This window comes from Dermacentor andersoni, chromosome 9 (genome assembly GCF_023375885.2).
Source record: "Dermacentor andersoni chromosome 9, qqDerAnde1_hic_scaffold, whole genome shotgun sequence".
Classification (NCBI taxonomy): domain Eukaryota; kingdom Metazoa; phylum Arthropoda; class Arachnida; order Ixodida; family Ixodidae; genus Dermacentor; species Dermacentor andersoni.
Genome location: NC_092822.1, coordinates 55,250,930 through 55,270,569, shown reverse-complemented (window position 1 = coordinate 55,270,569; position 19,640 = coordinate 55,250,930). Strand labels below are relative to the sequence as shown.

The 19,640-nt window shown below is 47.8% G+C and overlaps 1 protein-coding gene across 1 annotated transcript in view; it reads right to left on the bottom strand.

Moving 5' to 3' along the window:
* Positions 1-19,640, bottom strand: part of LOC126528051 (protein tyrosine phosphatase domain-containing protein 1-like) — a 111,002-nt gene that overhangs the window by 12,774 nt on the left and 78,588 nt on the right. Inside the window, exons 6-9 of the mRNA XM_050175911.3 lie at positions 7,578-7,862; positions 4,989-5,027; positions 4,595-4,694; positions 2,459-2,568 (exon numbers count right to left, since the gene is read on the bottom strand). Of these exons, the coding sequence (XP_050031868.1) occupies positions 2,459-2,568; positions 4,595-4,694; positions 4,989-5,027; positions 7,578-7,862 (534 nt within the window). The remainder of the gene's footprint in view (positions 1-2,458; positions 2,569-4,594; positions 4,695-4,988; positions 5,028-7,577; positions 7,863-19,640) is intronic.

Here is a 19,640-nt window from a genome sequence, read left to right as displayed (position 1 = left end):
AGCTTTCTGTGGTGTTCTTACATACACGCAGCGCTTTCACCGCATAACATATAGCCCTGCGAACGGAAACTCGGTCGCCCGCAACGGAATAGGTGGAATACCTTGGCACGCGCTCGCGCACGATGCCGGCATAGTTGACTGCTACAAGGCGAAAGCGGCCAAGGAGGAGAGTCATTTGACTGCGGGAGCTACAACGTTTGTCGAGCCTTACGTCATTCCTGATTTCATCGGAGCAAACTGCAACAAAAACAGGGACCAAACCGAAAATCGCGCGAAATGCCGCGATAACTTGTGCGCTGATAGCGCGATCCCGCGCTATCATGTAGCACCTGGTGAAGTGGCCTCGCAAACGCTAAAATATTCGGCCGCACGATCGGGCCTCAGCCTGTCACGAGCCCCCGTTGCCCGGCATGCATATCATCCTTGGCTCAAAAAAATGTGACCGCTGTCGGCTAATCAACTTTTGACGAGTTACGCGACTTATTACGCCGGCGATGTAACAGCTCATGTGCGTGAAAAACGGATAACTAGTCATGTGTGCTCTGTGCACATTCCTTTAAATGAACTGTGTGACCGGTGAAATTTAAAAAAACGTTATGGGCTTTTACGTGCCAAAACCACTTTCTGATTATGAGGCACGCCGTAGTGGAGGACTCCGGAAATTTCGGCCACCTGGGGTTCTTTAACGTGCACCTGAATTTAAATACACGGGTGTTTTCGCATTTCGCCCCCATCACCGGTGAAATAAAGACACTTTACTTAACTATTATAATTGGTGCGACATACGCAGTGATGGTCGACGCGGTCACGAAGTGGTGGAGTTCTCAAGTCAAGTTGGTTTAATGAGCACCGTATTAAATTTTTCGAACTATCACTACCGACACTGTACACGTGAACACCCATTACTTATATAGCGGCACTAAACTGTAAGTTGGAACGTAGAATTTCAATGAAATAACACTGGAGAAACAGCACAAAACACACTAGCGCGCAATGGGGTAGGTGACTGGCTGCCGGGTGTCTGTCCCTCACAATGACAGTCAAAAAGCAGCGTCGGCTGAATGCAGCTCGCGGCTGTCGGCTTTCAGCAAGCGTCACTTGACCCATGCAACCGTAGCTAGGAGAAATGAGCGCCGCATTTTTGCTTATTTTAATGCGCAGCATTTTTATTGGATGGTAGGAACACGCACAAAATTTTAAAATGTTATTCCACCGCGTTATTCGAATTCACTGCGAGAGGTACATGGGCAGACGGTCTTATGAAGAATTTAGATTATGGAAGAAGCGCAATATTGAAGAATTAGCCACCAGAAAGCACGTGTCCCTTGCACTGAGATGTCGTAAGGAGAGCAGGACCTTGGTGTCAGTACGGTGTCAATACGCAGGCGGTATCATAAGCAGGCGGTGTCGACACGGTGTGTTACCACATTGCTTCCCTGCTAATCACACTAACGTCCACATTCATCGTGAGATAGAAAGATAAATTGATGGGCTTTTTTTCGTGTTCTTTTTTTTCTGTGGAGCCAAACGAACTGCTCGTCTCTCGTATCTCTAGAGACCTGAGCACGGCGGCGGCGATGACCTCGCGAACACGCATCAAGTGTCCATGCGATTGCGCAACAACAAAACCATCTATCCTCACCTCTTCTTAAGTGAAATTCTAAAATATTTCAACTGCGTGACAACTTCGCGCGTCTGTTGTCCGTCATGGTGGTGCCCTCAGGTGTATATTGAGTTATTAGTGAACTTAAGTAAGTATTACGCAACAGCATGCTAGTAATCATGAGTGTAATAGCTTTGAGCCCCTTTATGGGGCCTTCTCGGGAAGCTCTCTTTCAGAAACGGTATTTGTGGACGAAATACCGAAAGCCTAAAAAGTCAACGGTACAAAATTAGGAAATCCTTACGTGTTCCTGTATATGCTAGGAGCACGGAATTGCCGCAAAAATGGTTCGCGGCAAAGCTGGCGCTGCATTAGCCTATAACTCGTTCTCAACGTACTTTCACTCTGGTATTCTTCAGCGCACCCGAAAATTTCCCAAGAAAAACAAACTGACGGGGCCGAACGCCATCCATTGCGTTGCAGCAGAAGCTATGCCGGTGCCAGCTGTCCTGAGGCTCAGTCGTGCGAATGCACCCGTCCTTGCATCATGTGGCCCTCGGTCCACGTCGTAGGGACGTCTGCTCGGCCTCAACCACTCTCCGAAAGGCAGCTTCCAGCGCCTTAGCATGCCCAATAATTTCCACTCGCACGCCAGATTATATACGAAACGAAGTATAGGCTTTGAGTTAGAGGCTTCCGAGGTCAACAGAACAGGCGCGTATGTTCCTGAGCGTTTTTTTGGTTGTGGAACAGTATTGTGAGATTGTTGTAAGGCCTAGCGAGTTCGCGCTTAACATCATTCGAATCGTCCTCTACGCCTCTCGTTCGACGCCAACGAAAAAAAATTTCAGGTACCTGCTGCGGCTGCTGATGCTGCTACTCGATGAACTCTTCACGCTGCTCGTGCTGAGCGTACCCTTGGACTGACTCAGCCTGAGTAGCCTCTCGCAGAGGGCGTACAAGATCTGCAACAGAAGTGAAGGGTTCAAAGATGGCGACACATATGCAGGCACGTGGAGTCTATTTCAAGCGGTTCTCCTAAGCGGTGCCACACCAAAAACGCAAAAAAAAAAGACACTGAAAACTTGACATACACTAGGCTCTCGTGGGAATCGTGTTCTCTGTGTAGTGTCTGGTTTTCACAGCGTTCAAAAAAATGTTTACTAAACAGCACCAACTCGTCCAGCAACAAGACCAACAAGTGTGTCCCTCCGCAAGCCATATTGCAAGGACGGCAGTGAGATCTTATGGCCCATGTGAAGCCGCTACATGCTGATGCGGTTTCTGATCCAGAACGCCTTCTAATACGGCTATACTGACAATCATGTAGAGATAAAATTGGTTCTGCAGTGCGTTAGTGTACGCGGAAATGTCAGGAACTCGTGGCTGCGGACTGGCGTCTTTCAGAGAGAGCCAGAACACCTTGAAGACGCCTCTGGCAGACAGCGTTCCATGTGTCACAATTATAGTGAATCTGCTAAAACAGCGCGTGAAGTGTTCTTTCTTTCTCTCTCTATTAGTGAGTAAGAACACAGTGTTTTATTAAAACGTGAGCACTGGTGATGACATGTGCAGTTGTACCAAACGGGAACACAACTAGTGAGTCGCTTGAACTTGGAGGAAAGACGAGAACTGCTGATGAACACACACGCTCCAAAGTTATGTGACAAATTCCAGTGGCAGGTCTAATGAACAAGTATAAAATGAATCAAGGGGCCTGATTTTTGTAAATTACAACCGTATGGAGCCAACAGACACAGTCTGTTGGCTTCATATGATAGTGGCAGATGTCGCTCGGGAAGCGGTTTCAAAACTTTCGGCAAGGTATGTGCGCTGGTTAGCTTATTCGAACACTTAACTTATTGCTTTCCTGAAATGGCAATCTGTGTGACTATAGTGCGAATTAAACAGTTTGGCGCCAATATTATTATTATTATTATTATTATTATTATTATTATGATTATTATTATTATTATTATTATTATTATTATTATTATTATTATTATTATTATTATTTGTGTAAACTCAGTGTCCTGCTGATCTATACTTTAGTGGCTTTCGGTATTCCTTACTGAAAGCCAAGTGTTCTTTTTGCGTTCTTCAGACTTCCCACATCGAATCGTTACGGTATTAAGGTGATTATTTTGCTGTTGTGTTATAAATATTACCTTTATTAGCGTCATCTCTGCCTTGCCTGTCAAAGGAAGCCAACAACACCGAACGAAAGAACAATCGTGCACAATATGCGGCATCTATACCTGCACAATTCTTATTTTACAACTTTTGCAGAAGAGCAATTGGTATTATGCGTAAGCGTACACATAGCTGCGAAGAACGTGGGTACGCAGTCGTTTTTCTAGCTCGTAGACTGCGAAGTGCGCGACAGGTGGTAGAATGCATGGATGCACGGATAAAAAAGCAAAGCTATCTGCCCACGCGTACGATCAAACTGACGTGTTCGTAAACGCTTTGATTGTCGCTGGAGCCGCCGTGCATGTCGAATGGTGTGCTGCTTCAGTGTCCCAATGAGCGATGAGACGTCACATAGCAGATACGAACATGCGATGACGTGTGAACGCTTGCGCATGTTCAATCAAGCACAGCTGCGTTTATATGCGCAAAATCTCGCTAAGCTGTTACGTTTAGTGTCCAAATGAAGCCATAGAGCATACTTAGAGACAAGACAAGCTCAGTGCTGTTATTTCTGAAGCATTCATTTCTTTTCATTTCATTACTTTTTTCGAAACGATGCAGTAGTGTATAAACTTCAGGCTTAAGGTTTAAATGTGCTCTCTTGGATGATAGCAATACCAAACGCAATAATATCTACGAATGTTGCTTCTACATATAGTTCTTTAATAAGTGCGGCCTAGGACATGTTAATGTAATTATTCGGGTTAACACGTACATATCGTATTCCACGATGAGAACTCGAACATTTACATGCCATCGATATCTGAGTAGAGGAAGAATGGCGGGAAGGTTGCTTACCTTTGGAATGTACCTCAGATGCCTCGCCTCCGTACCATGCATGACTTTTCGCTGTTTGGCTAGGTACTGAATGAGGGTGAAATCTGTAGCCTTGGTAGGCCTGTAGCAGAAAGGCGAACAGGAATTATTCGAATTTGGAAACGCCTCAGCGACAGTTTACAACTGTGCCTTTCGCTGACTGAGTCGCCGATCTACACTAGGAGTCCGGTTTATATACCACTGTTGTGTGCGGCCGTCATACTTGTGCAAGATTGATACGAGGGACTTTTGAACGACGGTACCGCAAACAAATTAATCATGTCTACAAACTGAAACGCTTTGCTGGTTAATGCCAAAGCTAAACGCTAGTTACGTTGGAAAAGAGCTGAAAGCGCACATTCAGCAATGACCTTACCTGTATTTGTCTACTTTGGTCGGTTTTCTGCTTGTGTACCTGCGGGCGAGAGCATGTATAGGTGCGTTAGCAGCGCTACAAGGACCGCGTCAAAAAATTTCGTCGTAAAGCTAATGAGAAACAAATAGGAGGCGAAGGTGTGGTTGAAGTCTGCTCAAGCAAATAGCATAGAACTCACAGCATACTGCAACGTTTACCTGTCAGTCTATGCAGCTGTTTATCTGTCAGCTCCTTTTATTTCCGGCGCCGCTGCTGACGGCATAATGTGTTGAATAAGCTATTGATTTTGTGCACAACTATGGAGCTTTTATTTGTTTGTGATTTTTTTTTTCGGTCGTAGAAACACCGGCTGAGGTACCTGGCGCACTTGTAATGCGAACCAGTGAGTAAGAGAGCTAGTACCAAAGCCATTCATTTGTCTGTATACCACTGATCACGGAACGCCTTCGGCGATTTTTCGAAGCAAATTTACGCACTATCATTCTTTCTCGAAACAAACGAGAGAAAAAAAAGCCACGTCCCGGGCCTCCATTATTTCCACAAGTGAACGTAACTCGTGCTCGAGCTGTGTTTACTACGGTATTGTCGACAATAACAATAGCCCCTTATCGAAGTCGTTCAGTCATGCTAGCAACAAAGTGCGTTTGCCGACTTGTAAGTTGAAGCTCGTTGAACTTGGAACGGGCGCCTCTTGTAGCGGTCCGCACGAATATTCAGCCATTTCTCGCAAGATGGCGGAGGGTTAAAACAGACAAAAGCGCTCGCGGAACCCGCTCGTATTGAGCATGGATAAAATACGCAAGTATAAACAAAGTCTGTTGGTTCGTTCTCAGCGCTGTTTGAAGCTGTAAATGGAGCGTACGAAATAAAGCTTGGCCTCCTTTTTTGTTCTTTTTTAGCAAGAGGTATATTTATGCTGTTCTCCACGCTAACTCTAGTCAACCCTTCGCTCCAACACACTGCACTAACTACGCTACACTAATTCTACACACACTAACAAAGAACGAACTGCCACGTGGCGTCCTTAAATTTCACGTGGCGCCCTTAAAATGAGGGGAAGGTTTCGATGTGTTATATGAACGTCCTCTGGCACCAACAGTCTTGGGAACCTTTCTACTGCGCTTATACTACTCGTAATACCCCTGGTTCGTGCTAATAAACCTACGAATCTTATAGTATTTTAATGTTCTAAAATAAAACAAAGTCTTCATTCTGTATATTCCGTATACCTGCAGGGAAAAATACTCCAGCCGTCTTTTACCAGTTTCGATCGCAGATTCAATCACCCTTCGAGTGCTACCATTAAAGCTCGAAGTCTGGTATTGGGTAACTGAATGATTATTAATGCTGACATCCCCTTCGAAACGAGGCGGCAACAAATAGTGGACTACCCTGCTTAAGCTAACCTAGTTTTATTGTGTTTATTGCACACTAGCATTTTGCTTGCAAAGTTAACCTGTGACTGTCACGGCCCTGACACGATCTCTCTTCCCTGCCTTATTTTTTTTCTTTTTTTTTTGTATCTATACTCTTAACAGATCTTGCTTACCTCCACCACTGACTATTTAACGCTCCCATCAGCTTTGAACCTGAGCGCATCCTTCTGGAAGGCAGATGCTTCCGACAGTTTTGACGGGGTGCACAAATCTAGCTGAGGGTTGCCCTCCGTACGCACGCCTACACCCAGGGCTTGAGAGTATGTGTATACGAAGCATACCTTCCTCTCACATTCCCCCGCCATCCCTAAACCAATCTGAAACCCCTTAAACTTCGTAAAGTAGCGACACTCTCCTCTTCCGCCTTCATGCCTCCTCGTTTCTCCTCTTTTTTACGCTCCCTCCTCGACCGTGGCGCCGCCTACACCACTCGAGCGTAGCAACGGCGCCAACATGCGCTCCTCGACTCTCCGTAGACGCTTCTCGAGCAAAAATGGCGCTGAAGCACGGCGCGAGGCCCACGTGATGCTATTAGGCCAATAGCGACGCGGCGTCGGCTTCGGCCAGAGCGCACAAGGAGGAGGCGGCATTCTTCAAAGCGTGTCGCTACTTTAAGAAGTTTAAGGGGTGGATGGATGGATGGATGGATGGATGTTAGGAGCGTCCCCTTTGGAACGGGGTGGTGGGTTCCGCCACCAAGCTCTTGGTAGTATGCTGCCTTATATCCTACCTAGGTTAAACAATGAAAAAAAAAACTCTATGAACTACCACGCCCAAATTTTCTGATCCCCTATTGCGAACTGTGCTTTTGTACGTCTCCGTCTTTTGTCGTTTCCCTACTTTTCTTCCACCAATCCTCCACTCGCCTCTAAAAATGTCGATTGCGGTCATCTTTGCTTTACCACTGCTCCCGCTGAACCCAAGAGCTTCAAGGAGACCAGTGGGGTCTAAATCGACCGCTGGGTAGACGTCTTCACATTCTAATAAAACATGCTCCGTCGTTTCCCTAGCCTTACCGCAGCAAGCACATGCTTCTTCTTCCTTCTTAAATCTCGCTTTATAGGTGCGTGTTCTAAGGCATCCAGATCTCGCTTCGAAAAGTAATGAGCCCATAGGTGTAACACCGCCTCCTGGCGGCAGCCGCTCGACTCACACGATGGGGTAGACGACGAGCAGCGGCAGCACGAACTGCGCGAACTTCTGGACGCAGTCAATCTGGCTCTGCGTCTGCACCGAGCCGCGGCGCTTGAGTCGCACGAAGCGCACGGCGTCGTTCGGCCGGCAGCGCAGGGCGAACACCAGGTAGCTGGCCACCAGGACGCCCGTCCTGCCCAGGCCCGCGTGGCAGTGGACGGCCACCTTGCCCTCGGTGAGGGCGAACGCCATCACCTTCACCATGTCCAGCAGCGCCAGGCTGCTCGGGGTGCCGTAGTCGCGCCTGCGAGAGTTGCGTCGGAGAGTTCAGGAGACGAATTGGAAAGTGCGGGGAAAGTAATGTGGCGGCATTCGGCCGGTTTCCCTGTAACACGGTTCGACTCAATTTGAAGTGACGCAGACCTTGAAGTCGGTGCCACGTACCCATTTTGGGGGATCGGCAAAGAACCCTGTGGCTCGAGGTAGAATAAGAAGTTTAAGAAATAAGAAAGCGTTAATAAGAAAGATAGGCTAGAATCAAGAGTTTGAAGAGGAGGCCTGTATGAAAATGGAGAATTCATTAAAATACATATTCGTACAATAAAACTAGTGGAACTCAATATAGTGGAAAGAAAATAAGACGTAAACTCTTCATTTAGAGTTTAAATCGCATTGGCCTCTCAACAAAATCCGGCATGGCTTCATCTTGTTTTTTTTTTTTTTTGTGGGGGGGGGGGAGGCTACAGCGGCGCGCACGTGTGCTACAGATGCATCATGTGACCGATCCACTCGCAATCATTGTAATTTATTTATTTATTTATTTATTTATTTATTTATTTATTTATTTATTTATAGAAAGCTTCCATTTGTCCTTGACATACGCTGTGTCGAAGAGCAGCGAATAAGTTCTGATCATGGTTCTCACCACTTTGGACAGCATGCCACCTTAAAGGGACTGACAACTGGCGCCAGAATGTGTTGTGGACCTCGATGGAAATTAAATGACCGTGATTTATAGTGATGAAATCCAGCACGCCGTTGGCGATTTAGGTAGGAATTATTATAAATTGACAAAGAAACTGTAAAAAACCCGCAAGTGGAGCCGCCTGGCGGTGAAGTCTTGGTACTTCAGATGTAGTATATATGAGATTACTCCGCGTAAGTCGGCTGCCATTAAGTACACCATACTGATTGCTTAAAATTGCAGTTAGTCTATTATCAGGCTTTCGCGTGTTGTATTCAATGCGTATTACGAAGTAAGGAAACTGCCTGCTATGACGATCGACGCTGCCTTTGTGGTAACGAGTGGAGCGGAAGAGCGGCCAGAGCACATCAGTGCACCGCGGCGCGCGTGGTGGTGGTGGTGATAACTTTATTGCACACAGGGGAGTTGCGGACACGCAGGTCCTTGGGCCCCCGCACGGCCCCACTGCACTCAAACGTTCATGTCCCGGAGGGTCATGACGCTGGCAGCCCGGCCTGTGGCGATGGCTTGCTTGGCCGGGTCCTCGGAGCGCAGTAGGGTCTCCCAAGCCTCCCAAGTAGTAAGGTGCTCCAGGCCCCGCGGGGGAGGATCCGCCGGGCAGAGGAAAAGAATGTGATCGAGAGTGGCTTTGGGGTGGTGGCAGAGGGTACAGGAGGGGTCGGTGTGGACGTGGTGATAGCGCAAGCGTATATAAGGGGAGGGTAAGGTAGGTGTTTGGAGCCGCCTCCAAAGTGTCTGGTGATAATTGTCGAGGGAGGGATGGGGTGGGGGGTAGAGCCTACGCTCAGTTTTGCAGGCTTGCGTCAATTCAGTGAATGAATGCATGCGCTCCCGTGAGAACCCTGGATCGGAGGCCGCCGCTGCCCGGTTGAGAAAACCTCGGGCTAAAGCGTTGACAGCCTCGTTTCCAGGATTCCCAGAGTGGGCAGGCACCCATATGAGCTCCATGTGGCGGGGCGGGTATGCAGCGAGAGAGTTCAGTATGCGAAATGCAGGGACGTGAACTCTCCCGCGAGCAAAATTTAGTATCGCAGTTTTAGAGTCTGATAATATATACCGGGCCTCCGTGCGCGTAATAGCTAGGGCAATGGCAGCCTCTTCAGCCTCCTCCGAAGTGGCAGTTGGGGATATGTGAAGGGTGGTAATCGGTTGTAGGGAGGGGTTCGTGATGGCAACAACCGCGTCCTCACCTGTGCATGCGGCATCCACCCACACAGCATCCGGTTCCGTGCCATAGTGTTTGTGGAGCGCCCGTGCGCGAGCTCTGCGGCGGGGTTCATGGTAGGTGGGGTGCATGTTTTTAGGGAGAGGTTTAATAAGAAGTTCGCGGTGAATGTGGTGGGGCACTTGGAGCTGTGTGGGATCCGTGGCTGGTATCCTGATACCGAGGGTGTGTAGTATGTGTCTGCCGGTGGTGGTTCTCGCGAGACGTATGTACTGTGTCTGTCTGTGGGCCTCAATAAGCTCACCTATCGTGTTATGTAGGCCTAGCTGGAGGAGTTTCTCGGTGGAGGTATTTAGGGGTAGGTGTAGTGCTGTCTTAAATGCTGTTCGGATCATGGCATCCAGGGTGGAGATTTCTCTGCCCTGGAGTTTAAGGTAGGGGAGCGTGAAGAGAAAGCGGCTGAGGACGAAGGCATGAATGAGACGACATAAGTCATGCTCCCTCATACCCCGGTGGCGTGCAGAAACTCGACGGATTAGGTGGGATATCGACACCACCGTCCGCTTGAGTTTGTGGATGGTGAGAGTGTTTTTCCCGTCATTTTGGATGTGGAGGCCCAGTACCCGGAGAGTGTGTACCTCAGGGATGTACCGGTTTTCCAGTGTCACGGTTATAGGGGTGGTGGGGCAGTTTCGGGTTGTGGGGCGAAGTATGAGGAGTTCCGACTTCTCCGGAGAGCATGAGAGTCCGATACTCCGTGCATGTGTTTGGGTGAGGGTAGCTGCCGACTGCAGAGTGTTCTCTATGTCTCCATCACTGCCATGGGTAGTCCATAGAGTGATATCATCAGCATAGAGTGTGTGCCGAAGGTGAGGGATGTTTTGTAGTTTGCGGGCAAGGGGAATGAGAGTGACATTGAAGAGAAAAGGTGAGAGGACAGATCCCTGGGGGGTGCCAATCCCACTAAGGGTGTATGGGCGGGATGTGTGGGGACCGAAGTGAATTTCGGCTGTGCGGTTAGTAAGGAATGCTTGAATATAGGTGTACATACGTTCACCTATGTTCAAGGGGGAGAGCGCCGCCATTATCGCTCGATGGTCTAGGCGATCAAAGGCCTTGGAGAGATCCAAGGCGAGGACGGCTTTTGTGTGGCCCGGTATGAGGGGGTCGAAAATATCCTGTGTGAACTGGAGCATGGCGTCCTGTGCCGACAGGTGGGGACGGAAGCCCACCATGCTGTGCGGGTAGAGGTCGTGCTCCGCCATGTGTTGTGTGAGTCGGGCGAGTGCGACATGTTCCAAAAGCTTGCCCAGGCATGAGGTTAGGGAGATGGGGCGAAGATTTGCAGGTGTAAGGGGTTTGTGGGGCTTGGGCATGAATAAGATTTTGGCGTGACGCCAGGATTGCGGAAGGGTGCCCTCCTGCCAGCATGTGTTGAAGTACTCCGTGAGCTGGGCAATCGACCGATCGTCCAAATTGCGGAGCATGCTATTGGAGATACGGTCAACTCCTGGAGTGGAATTAGAGCGGAGAGTTAGGAGGGCCGCTCTGACTTCTGCTTCCGTAATCTCCGCGTCGAGATTGGCATTCGGCGTGCCTGCATAGGGGGGCAGGGGGTTTGAGGTACCGGGAGTTGTGTGTGTGTTCCTAAGTATGTCGATGAGTGCGTCGGGAGAAAGGTTGGTCTGAAACACAATATGCCATAGACGAAATGTGCAGTGAATGGGTGCCAGCACTGCAATGATATAACTGTTGGTATGTCCTACCCCTCAGCTTGACGTGACTGAAAAAATAATAGTAATAATAAGCCTGGCGCATACAGCCAGCAAAAGCATGGCCTTTGAGATCAGTTTGCGTTACGAGGAGGGAGCCGTTGCTGTAGCGTAGAGTCGGACATCACCTACCTATTACTGTAAAAGTAATTCAGTGCTTCTTAAAACATGAACCACAGGAACAACGGCTTGGTAAACGAAACACTACTTTCTTACACCTATAGAACCGAACTTGTCGTCTGCTTCCCACCAATGCCGGCGTATAATCGCTATCGCACTCGCCTGTCACTGTTTCCAGCATGTTACTTGAGTACGACTACATCCTCAATGCAGATCGGAAAATTCTGATAAAAGATATGCTGCGCGGCGTTTTCCGCGTTACCACTGTATGATTGGACACTCGGACCAGTAAGCTTTCCGGTGCACTAAAAGTACTCGTACCATAAAAGATCGTTGGCTATCCCTTTAACCGAACTGCACACCAGGCCATCACGTGGGCGCTTTATTTCAGCCGGTGACCGTGGTTAAAATTGTAGCCCGTGCCCTCAGTGCGTGAGCCTGAGCGTGAGCAAGACGCCATGGCGCCGCAATAATTATGCGAGTCTCCGAGATCTATGGTTAGCCTTCATGGTAAGCGATTACAGGGTGTGACAATCCTGACCAGATCATATGTGGCGGAACTTAGTGGTGTAGTATTTAAAAAGTATCTTGTGGTAAACAAAATGTCTGGTGCCTGCTTTTTTGGGTTAGGCTCTGTTATTTTTGCTAAATAGATATCTTGAATAAGAGAACAACGATTGATTGAGATACAGTGGAGGTTCACGAGGGCTATATACTTCCTTGCCTTTATGAAATGACGATTGGCGTCACATTTCGCGAAAGGTTGTTGTAGATTGCACTTGTTGGTATATATCATGATGGCGACGTTTATTCATGCGAATAGCCCCTTGGCATTATCAGACAGGTTTACTTTCCTTGCGTCTAACCTTTTTCGCGAAGCAGACAGTACAGATGTGAGTGCCAGCGTTCCACAAATCCGCGCGCACTGACACCTTTGTTTTGAACAAATTTTAAATGAAGGACCCATACACAGAAAACATGCCTTTGTTAAAATTCTAGGGAAGGGGTACGGTGACTTCTTGTTTCTGGCATCGGGTGGCTGAGGGGACGCGATCGAAGGTTGGGGTGTGAATCGCGAGGTTCCACTCGACTGTGATCCCGCTCAGCTCGCGTTGCTACCAGAACGCTCTAGAGACCCACATTGTGATCGCTGCCAATCACATTAGCAGTAATCGTTTGTTTGTTAGTTTAACAAACGAACAAATGGGCGGGGGGGGGGCGAATATACTATTAAGCTGTGTGGCTCTCAGCGTATGTGTCTGTGAGGTAGCTGGAAACAGTTCGTGTGTACTGTACGTGCGTGTGTATGTAGGTTTCGTTTTTTTTTTATCCTTCTCTATCTCACCTATCGCATCCCCTTACCCTTCCCCCAGTACAGGGTAGCCAACCGGAGATGATCTCTGGCTAACCTCTCTGTCTTTCCTTTGCCTTTCTCTCTTTTTTTTTCTCTCTCTCTCTCTGTCTAGCTGGTACTGTGGTGGAGGTTGCGTCTGAATTGAATGTCGGAGGTGCCAGCGCTACGATGCGCAGTCTGCTGAAGGAATAGAACACCGCCTGCGTCAAATGAGTGCGTCATGAAAGATCTTCCTTGACGTGCGTTTTTCCGGAATTCTATTATATATAGCTTCTGATTTCAATTGTTGGTTTATGGTCACTACCCTGCCAGTATCTGCCCCGACCGAAGAAATCAACGTCAACACACTAGATCCACATAAAGCTTCACGGCTCTTGCCTTCTGTACTTAAGGTTGATAACTTTGAAGGTTGATGACGTTTCTTTTGCGGAGTGTTTCGCGTGTCTCTTTCTTTTTTACTACCAACGGCATTCTTTGCCTACTTCAGCTGTTTTGAATCTACCTATCTATCTATCTGTCTGTCTCTCTATCTATCTATCTATCTATCTATCTATCTATCTATCTATCTATCTATCTATCTATCTATCTATCTATCTATCTATCTATCTATCTATCTATCTATCTATCTATCCGGCCTCTAACCCCGACCAAGTGACCCACTTGTCCTCCTGCTTGGGCCACAAGGAATGTGCTTTTGGTCGTGATGCCGTCGTGGTCGTTCCATTGTCGTCATTTCAGCTCCGTGATATCTTACTTTCGTCATGCTGTCGTCGCCACGCCTTCTACCCCGGCTCAGTGGCCCAAGTTTCCTAACAGCCTGGGCCACTAGGTACGGGCTCGTGGTCGTGATGTTGTCGTTGCGTACTCGTCATTCCAGCTCTGTTATCCGATTCGCGTCGTGCCGTCATCGTCCCGTCATCGTCATCGTACAGTCTTCATGTATTCGTTCTCACATCGCCGTCTTGTTGTCATCCCTGTCGTTAAATTGTCGTCGCTCCAGCTTCGTGATCTGACTTGTCGTGCTGTAGTCGTCCCCCCTACTACTGCGGCCCATGGGTCCAATTTGTCTGATACCTTGGGCCACTAGGCGCGTGTTCGGAGTCGTGATGTCGTCTTTGGTCGTTGCATCATCGTCATTCTAGCTTTCTCATCCGACTCCCGTCATACAGTCGTCATCACGCCATCGTCGTCACACAGGGGTCATCAGGCCATCGTCGTCACAGAGTCGTCGTCAAGCTGTCGTCATTACCCTGTCATTACACCATTGTGATCACTTCAAGTAACATCATGCGATTGTCATCATGTCGTCGTCGTCATACCACCTTCGTCGATTCATCGAAGCCATTCCTTATTGATCATTGTATCGCGATCATGCCGTCATCATTCAGTCGGCGTCATGCCACCGTTGTCATGTCATCGTTGTCATTGCGTCGTCGTCACACGGACGCTGTCATGCATCCGTTGTCGAAACCGTCATCGTGCCGTCTTAGTCATGCATCGCCGTCATTCCCGCTTCTTCTTTCGGTTGTCGTCACACCGCCGTTGTCATGCAGTCTTGATCGCATTGTCCTCATGTCGTCATCGTCATGTTGTTGTCGTTACACCATCGTCCTAATTTAAGAATCGACGTCTCACTCTCGTCGTGCCGTCGTCGTCATGCGCATTTGTCCTTCAATCGCTATCATTCCTTCGTTATTCCACCGTCAATGCGATGGCTGTTTCGGGCTTTTAGCGGGCACTGCGATGTAGCGAAACGTCAGCCTTATTGGTGTCGCCGTCGCACCCTTGCACGGAGCATTGTTTATTTGCGGGCTAAAGAAAGCTTTAGGTGTTTAATGCTGGTAGCATCGTTGGACGCCAAATCGATCACCCAGGGTAGCCGCACGAAGGCAGCTGAATGAAAAGTTATCTGGCCGTCGTAACTCACTACTTTTGACTGAACACGCCACGCACGATGAAACGCACCTCTCAAGCACAAAGCCACCAGAAGTCAGACATGCGGTGACCAGCAAAAGAACGCAACATGTGAAAGAGGCGTATAGTAGCACGTGAGCCTTACGACCGCGCCTCTCTACATACTACAAGAGCTGCATTGCATTGCAGCTGATGGTGGCTTGAAAAGCCTTTGTCTTAGCGGACGCTGAAGAAGAGTTATTGGTTCTTAATTTTAGATGTGAAAGAATTCTTTTCTTTCCTCACCACATCTACATAATATTGACTAGAAATATTATTTCCCTAGGATATATGCAAGTCGCGTATTATTTTTGATTGAAAGACGGTTTTTCTTTAACAATGTTTGTTCTCTCCTCACCTAGTGGAGTTTCAATCGCTGCTCCTATAACCACCCTTGCTGGTGTCGATGACAATTGGTTCTAAACCGTTTTTCGCCCGAAGCTTCGCGACCCATTTCAATGGACCTTGATCCCACTTTAAGGCAATTCACTCACACAACCAGCACGCCAAGGAAAGGCGTGCAAAGATCACGACCTTCGAGTCCGGCTTGTGTGGGCATGCATCCGGAAATGGTACCATGTTTTTTTTTTTTCTTCTCGTAGCGCGTTCCCAAAGTTCACGTGACTTTATTATGAATAGTTTCCCTTTCAATGAGCCTCTGGATGGCGAGTTCCGCGCCATTTCCGTTACGCCTTTCGTTTCTTTTTTCGTGTCTGTTTTGCGCTGTTAAATAAGATGAATGAAGCTATGCCAACTCGCCGAAATGTTGGTTCTGTTAGCAACCTCGATTTCTTCGTCTAGCCTGCATACCTTGCCGCGCTTGCGAAGTGGGGTCTGCTCGACGATGCAGACCCTGGCAACGTCAGTAACCGACAAAGTTTCGAGCAAACGTACGAATAGAACCATAAACGAGAAAAGGGACATATCTTATTTTGTTGTAGCGCAAGCTGAAGAAGGACAACAGAAACGCACATCTGACACACACAGCGCTGTGTGTCAGATGTGCCTTTCTGTTGTCCTTGTTCAGCTTGCGCTACAACAAAATAAGATATGCAGTACCAACAAGCCCCTATAGCTATCCTCATCGAGAAAAAAGGATGTCCACATCTATCAGTCAAACCTGAATTTGTGTCGGCGCTTTGCATGCAGACGTACATTATGTTAGTTGTCGACGACGCATTTTAAGCACGGTGATGGTGATGACCGTGATGATGATGATGTCAATTGACATCCCCTTCGAAACAGGATGGCGACAAAGAGTAACCTATCCAGCTTGATTTAATCAGGTTCTGCTACACCCATCGTCATCTAGCCTTTTCCCGATACGATTTCAATCTTAACTTTCGTGTTTGAAACCTCTATCGCTATATTGTACCGTTACCTACGCTTGTAATGACAACAGTTTTATTAATCTCTTCATTGCTTTTTTTTTTGTGCCGATATATAATGTCACTTCCCGATAAGCACACCAGCCGCGTACAGCAGCTCCTTATCGCGGAAAGGGCCCACTTTTAATTCTCGGCGTTATTCAAGGAGGTTTTTAAAAAATGTTGTTTAAACCACTTTTGTGCTATGGTACACTGTAGCGGTACAGCAACTAGATTAGGAGACGGAGTGCGCTCCCACTTGCTCGTTTAAGAGGAAGCTTTAGCTCGGGTCCAACTCCGACGCGGCCTATTCAAATACATGTAAAACGCAAAGACGTTTTGATGAGATAACCACTAGACCGATTTTAATGAAATGTGTTGCATTTGCGAGAGAAAGTTAAATTATAGTGACTGTTGGAAGCGGAATTTCCATTTGGGGCCATGAATATTGTTAAACAAATGTTCAAAAATTCGAAGGAATGAAAGAATAGAAGCACGAAGTTTACAAATTAGTAGCTCTGCATCAAGAACAGATATCACGGTTCTGTAAACGGTATCCATTAGATCATTCAAAGCGGACAAATTCGATGCCATTCTATATCTTACGTGAATTTGTTACGTTGTTTACAAGGGTTCTGCCAAAGCTCTATTTACATATTACTAATTTTTTTTTATATTCATGTTTCATTGCTGAGTGACAGAGTTGTTAACTTGATAGTATCGTTCGCTGAGAATTTTCTATCTTTGCCAGTTTTTAAGAGTTTGGCGACCTAAATTAAAAATTCTAGAACAACGGTCACTAGATAATAAGTTTTTCTTTTAATTGCAACAAACCTCGCCAAATTTAGTGCACTGGTTGCCGAGATAAACGAATTCTCCTTTCACATGTATTTAGATAGGAGCACCTGAGCCTAAAGCTTCCTCTTAAAAAAAAATTCTAGCGACTACGCGTCTCACAACGCTGGCGCAACGAAGAACGTTGCACGCGTCGCTCCTCGATGTCGCACGAGATCATGAAAGAAACGGGACAACTTCTTGGCGTTGGTTTGCGACCGGTTAAGTTATTAAGGTAATGACAGCTTGCCGTTTACTGCCCCGTTTCTCTCAGAGTAACATACACACACGCTTCAGCTTAGCACGAAAGGATAGAGTGCTTACAGTGGCGTACGCGCAATGCTCGTGCCAGCAGCGGAAGGTGGAACGATACCCTGGCACCGCCCAACGAGGCGATTGAGCGACGCGCTGACGTGGCGTCGACTTCTCTTTTGTCGTCACTGTCTCAGCCAAACGAGCTCCGAGTCTTTGGAGGTGGCCTAACCCTCCGCGCAAGAGACGCGCATGCGCCGTAAAGCGAAACTTTGTACGACAATGGCGGCGGCGGCGGAGTCTTTTGCGCCTAGAGCGTCTGGGGCCTCCACGCTCATTATCGGCTCCTGCATCACCCCATCTGTTGCTTTCTGCGGCAGTGAAGGGAAAGCTACGGAGGGCAGAGCACGCACAAGCGAGAGCGCTTCTGAAAAGAGTCCCACTCTGCTCCTTCGAGGCATCGCTAGCGATGTGGCGTCGCAGCCAATGCGAGTATATGCGCCGTTTCACTGCTACTGATGACAGACGCCGGATTTTTTCGCTCAATGGGACATTTGATGCTTTCGCATCAATATGAAAGCAAAGAAAGTCTCCCGTGCAGCCTTATGGGTCTCATTGTGAGTGCGATGGAACCGGCTGAGTATACACCTTTACGTGCACACAAACACTGTACGAACTTCAAGTTGGAGCTTGAGCGTCTTCGAACCATTTGTCGATAGACCGAGAGGAGATAGGCCGAGAGGAGCAATAGCAGCATCCAGTTCCTCGGGGGAGAAGGAGACATCCGCAGCATTCGACCCCCAAAATCCGGATGCGAAAAATAGCTCGGCATTTTCTGTCCGTGGGGGTCGCGGACGACTCGCGGACGGCACAAATCCGTGACGCGTAGTCACGTGATGCGCAGTCCGTCGCGAAAAAGACGGATTTCGTCCGTCGTGTGGATCCACCATTAAGGAGCGCCTCTGATGGAGGGCAAAAGCGTAGAAAAGCTGTCGTTATTTTGCAGGCGATCGTCGTCACCAGGGCCGGGCGGCCTCACATGCACGCCGCTTTATTTCCCCTAGCTGAAGATGTCCAAAGGTTTCGAAAGTAAGACTTCCTACATACAGCAGTAAGTCAAGGAATAATGGCGTCGTTCACGCACGCCGTCCAGCCGCTTGATGCCACTCCTGAAGCCTAGCAAGTCGTCGCTCGACTTCCCGTCCTACCGACCAATTGCGGTGTCCAGCTGCGTTGGGAGGGTAACATAAAATATAAACAGTGGTCTTCACGTGACATATCCTGAGCGCAACAGCATATGCCCTGTAGCCATAACTGGATTCCAAAGAGGCCATTCCTCTAATGATAACGTCATCGACGTCGTGACGTCCCTACAACAAAGTCAGTAAACTCTCAGTTGTACGAACGACGGTTTAATGAATATTTCAGAATAACGAACTTTTAGAAAATCCCCGGTGGTTTTCCTATTCATTCTATGCAAAAATCTTTTCAGTTAAACAAATTTGTGAATAGCGAATATTTGAGTTGAACGAACTCGATCAGTGGACTCTGGAAACACTTCGAAGCAACACCTCGTTAGAAGACTTTGTGCAGTGTGACAGTGAGCTCGTTACCGGTGCTGAACTATCGGATCTGGAAATTGTTTCCGATGTTCGTCCCGAAGAAGAAGATTGTGACGAGGAAGATGCAATGGCAGAGGCAGATTTAAATCCTTTAACTCTAGCCGAGGCTGTAGGGTGCCTTGGAAAGTTCCAAGACTTCGTGTCAGCAGCAAGCTGTGCCAGAGGAAGTGCACAAAAACATAGACTATCTGGACAGCTTTAAGAGCACCCGTGCAAATGAAAATTAGGTCTTTTTTAATGAGATAGGCAGCAAGGTAACTGTTATGCAGCACTTCGTATATATTGATGAACGTAATTCCATGAATTGTATTCAACACTTTTGACTCGATATCTGCTGTGCCCTGTGCTGTTCCATATTTTAGTGAATATTCAGTTTAATGAACTTAAAGTTAAGAGAACTACTTTCTTAGGTCCCTTGACGTTCACTCAAGTGATAGTTCACTGTATTTGGCTGTTTCTGCCAGCGAGAGCAAGGGTTTAGCGAAGCGCTTAAACTCCTCAGACGGTGTTCTAACTATACACCGGTCCGATTACCGCGGACGTGACATAGGCGGGTGCGCCTATATTTCTGGCAATCTTGAAAGCTTGAAATAGCCGTCTAGGGCCTTTAACGGCATCATACAGGCGTAACTACATAACATGCTGTTACATAACATGC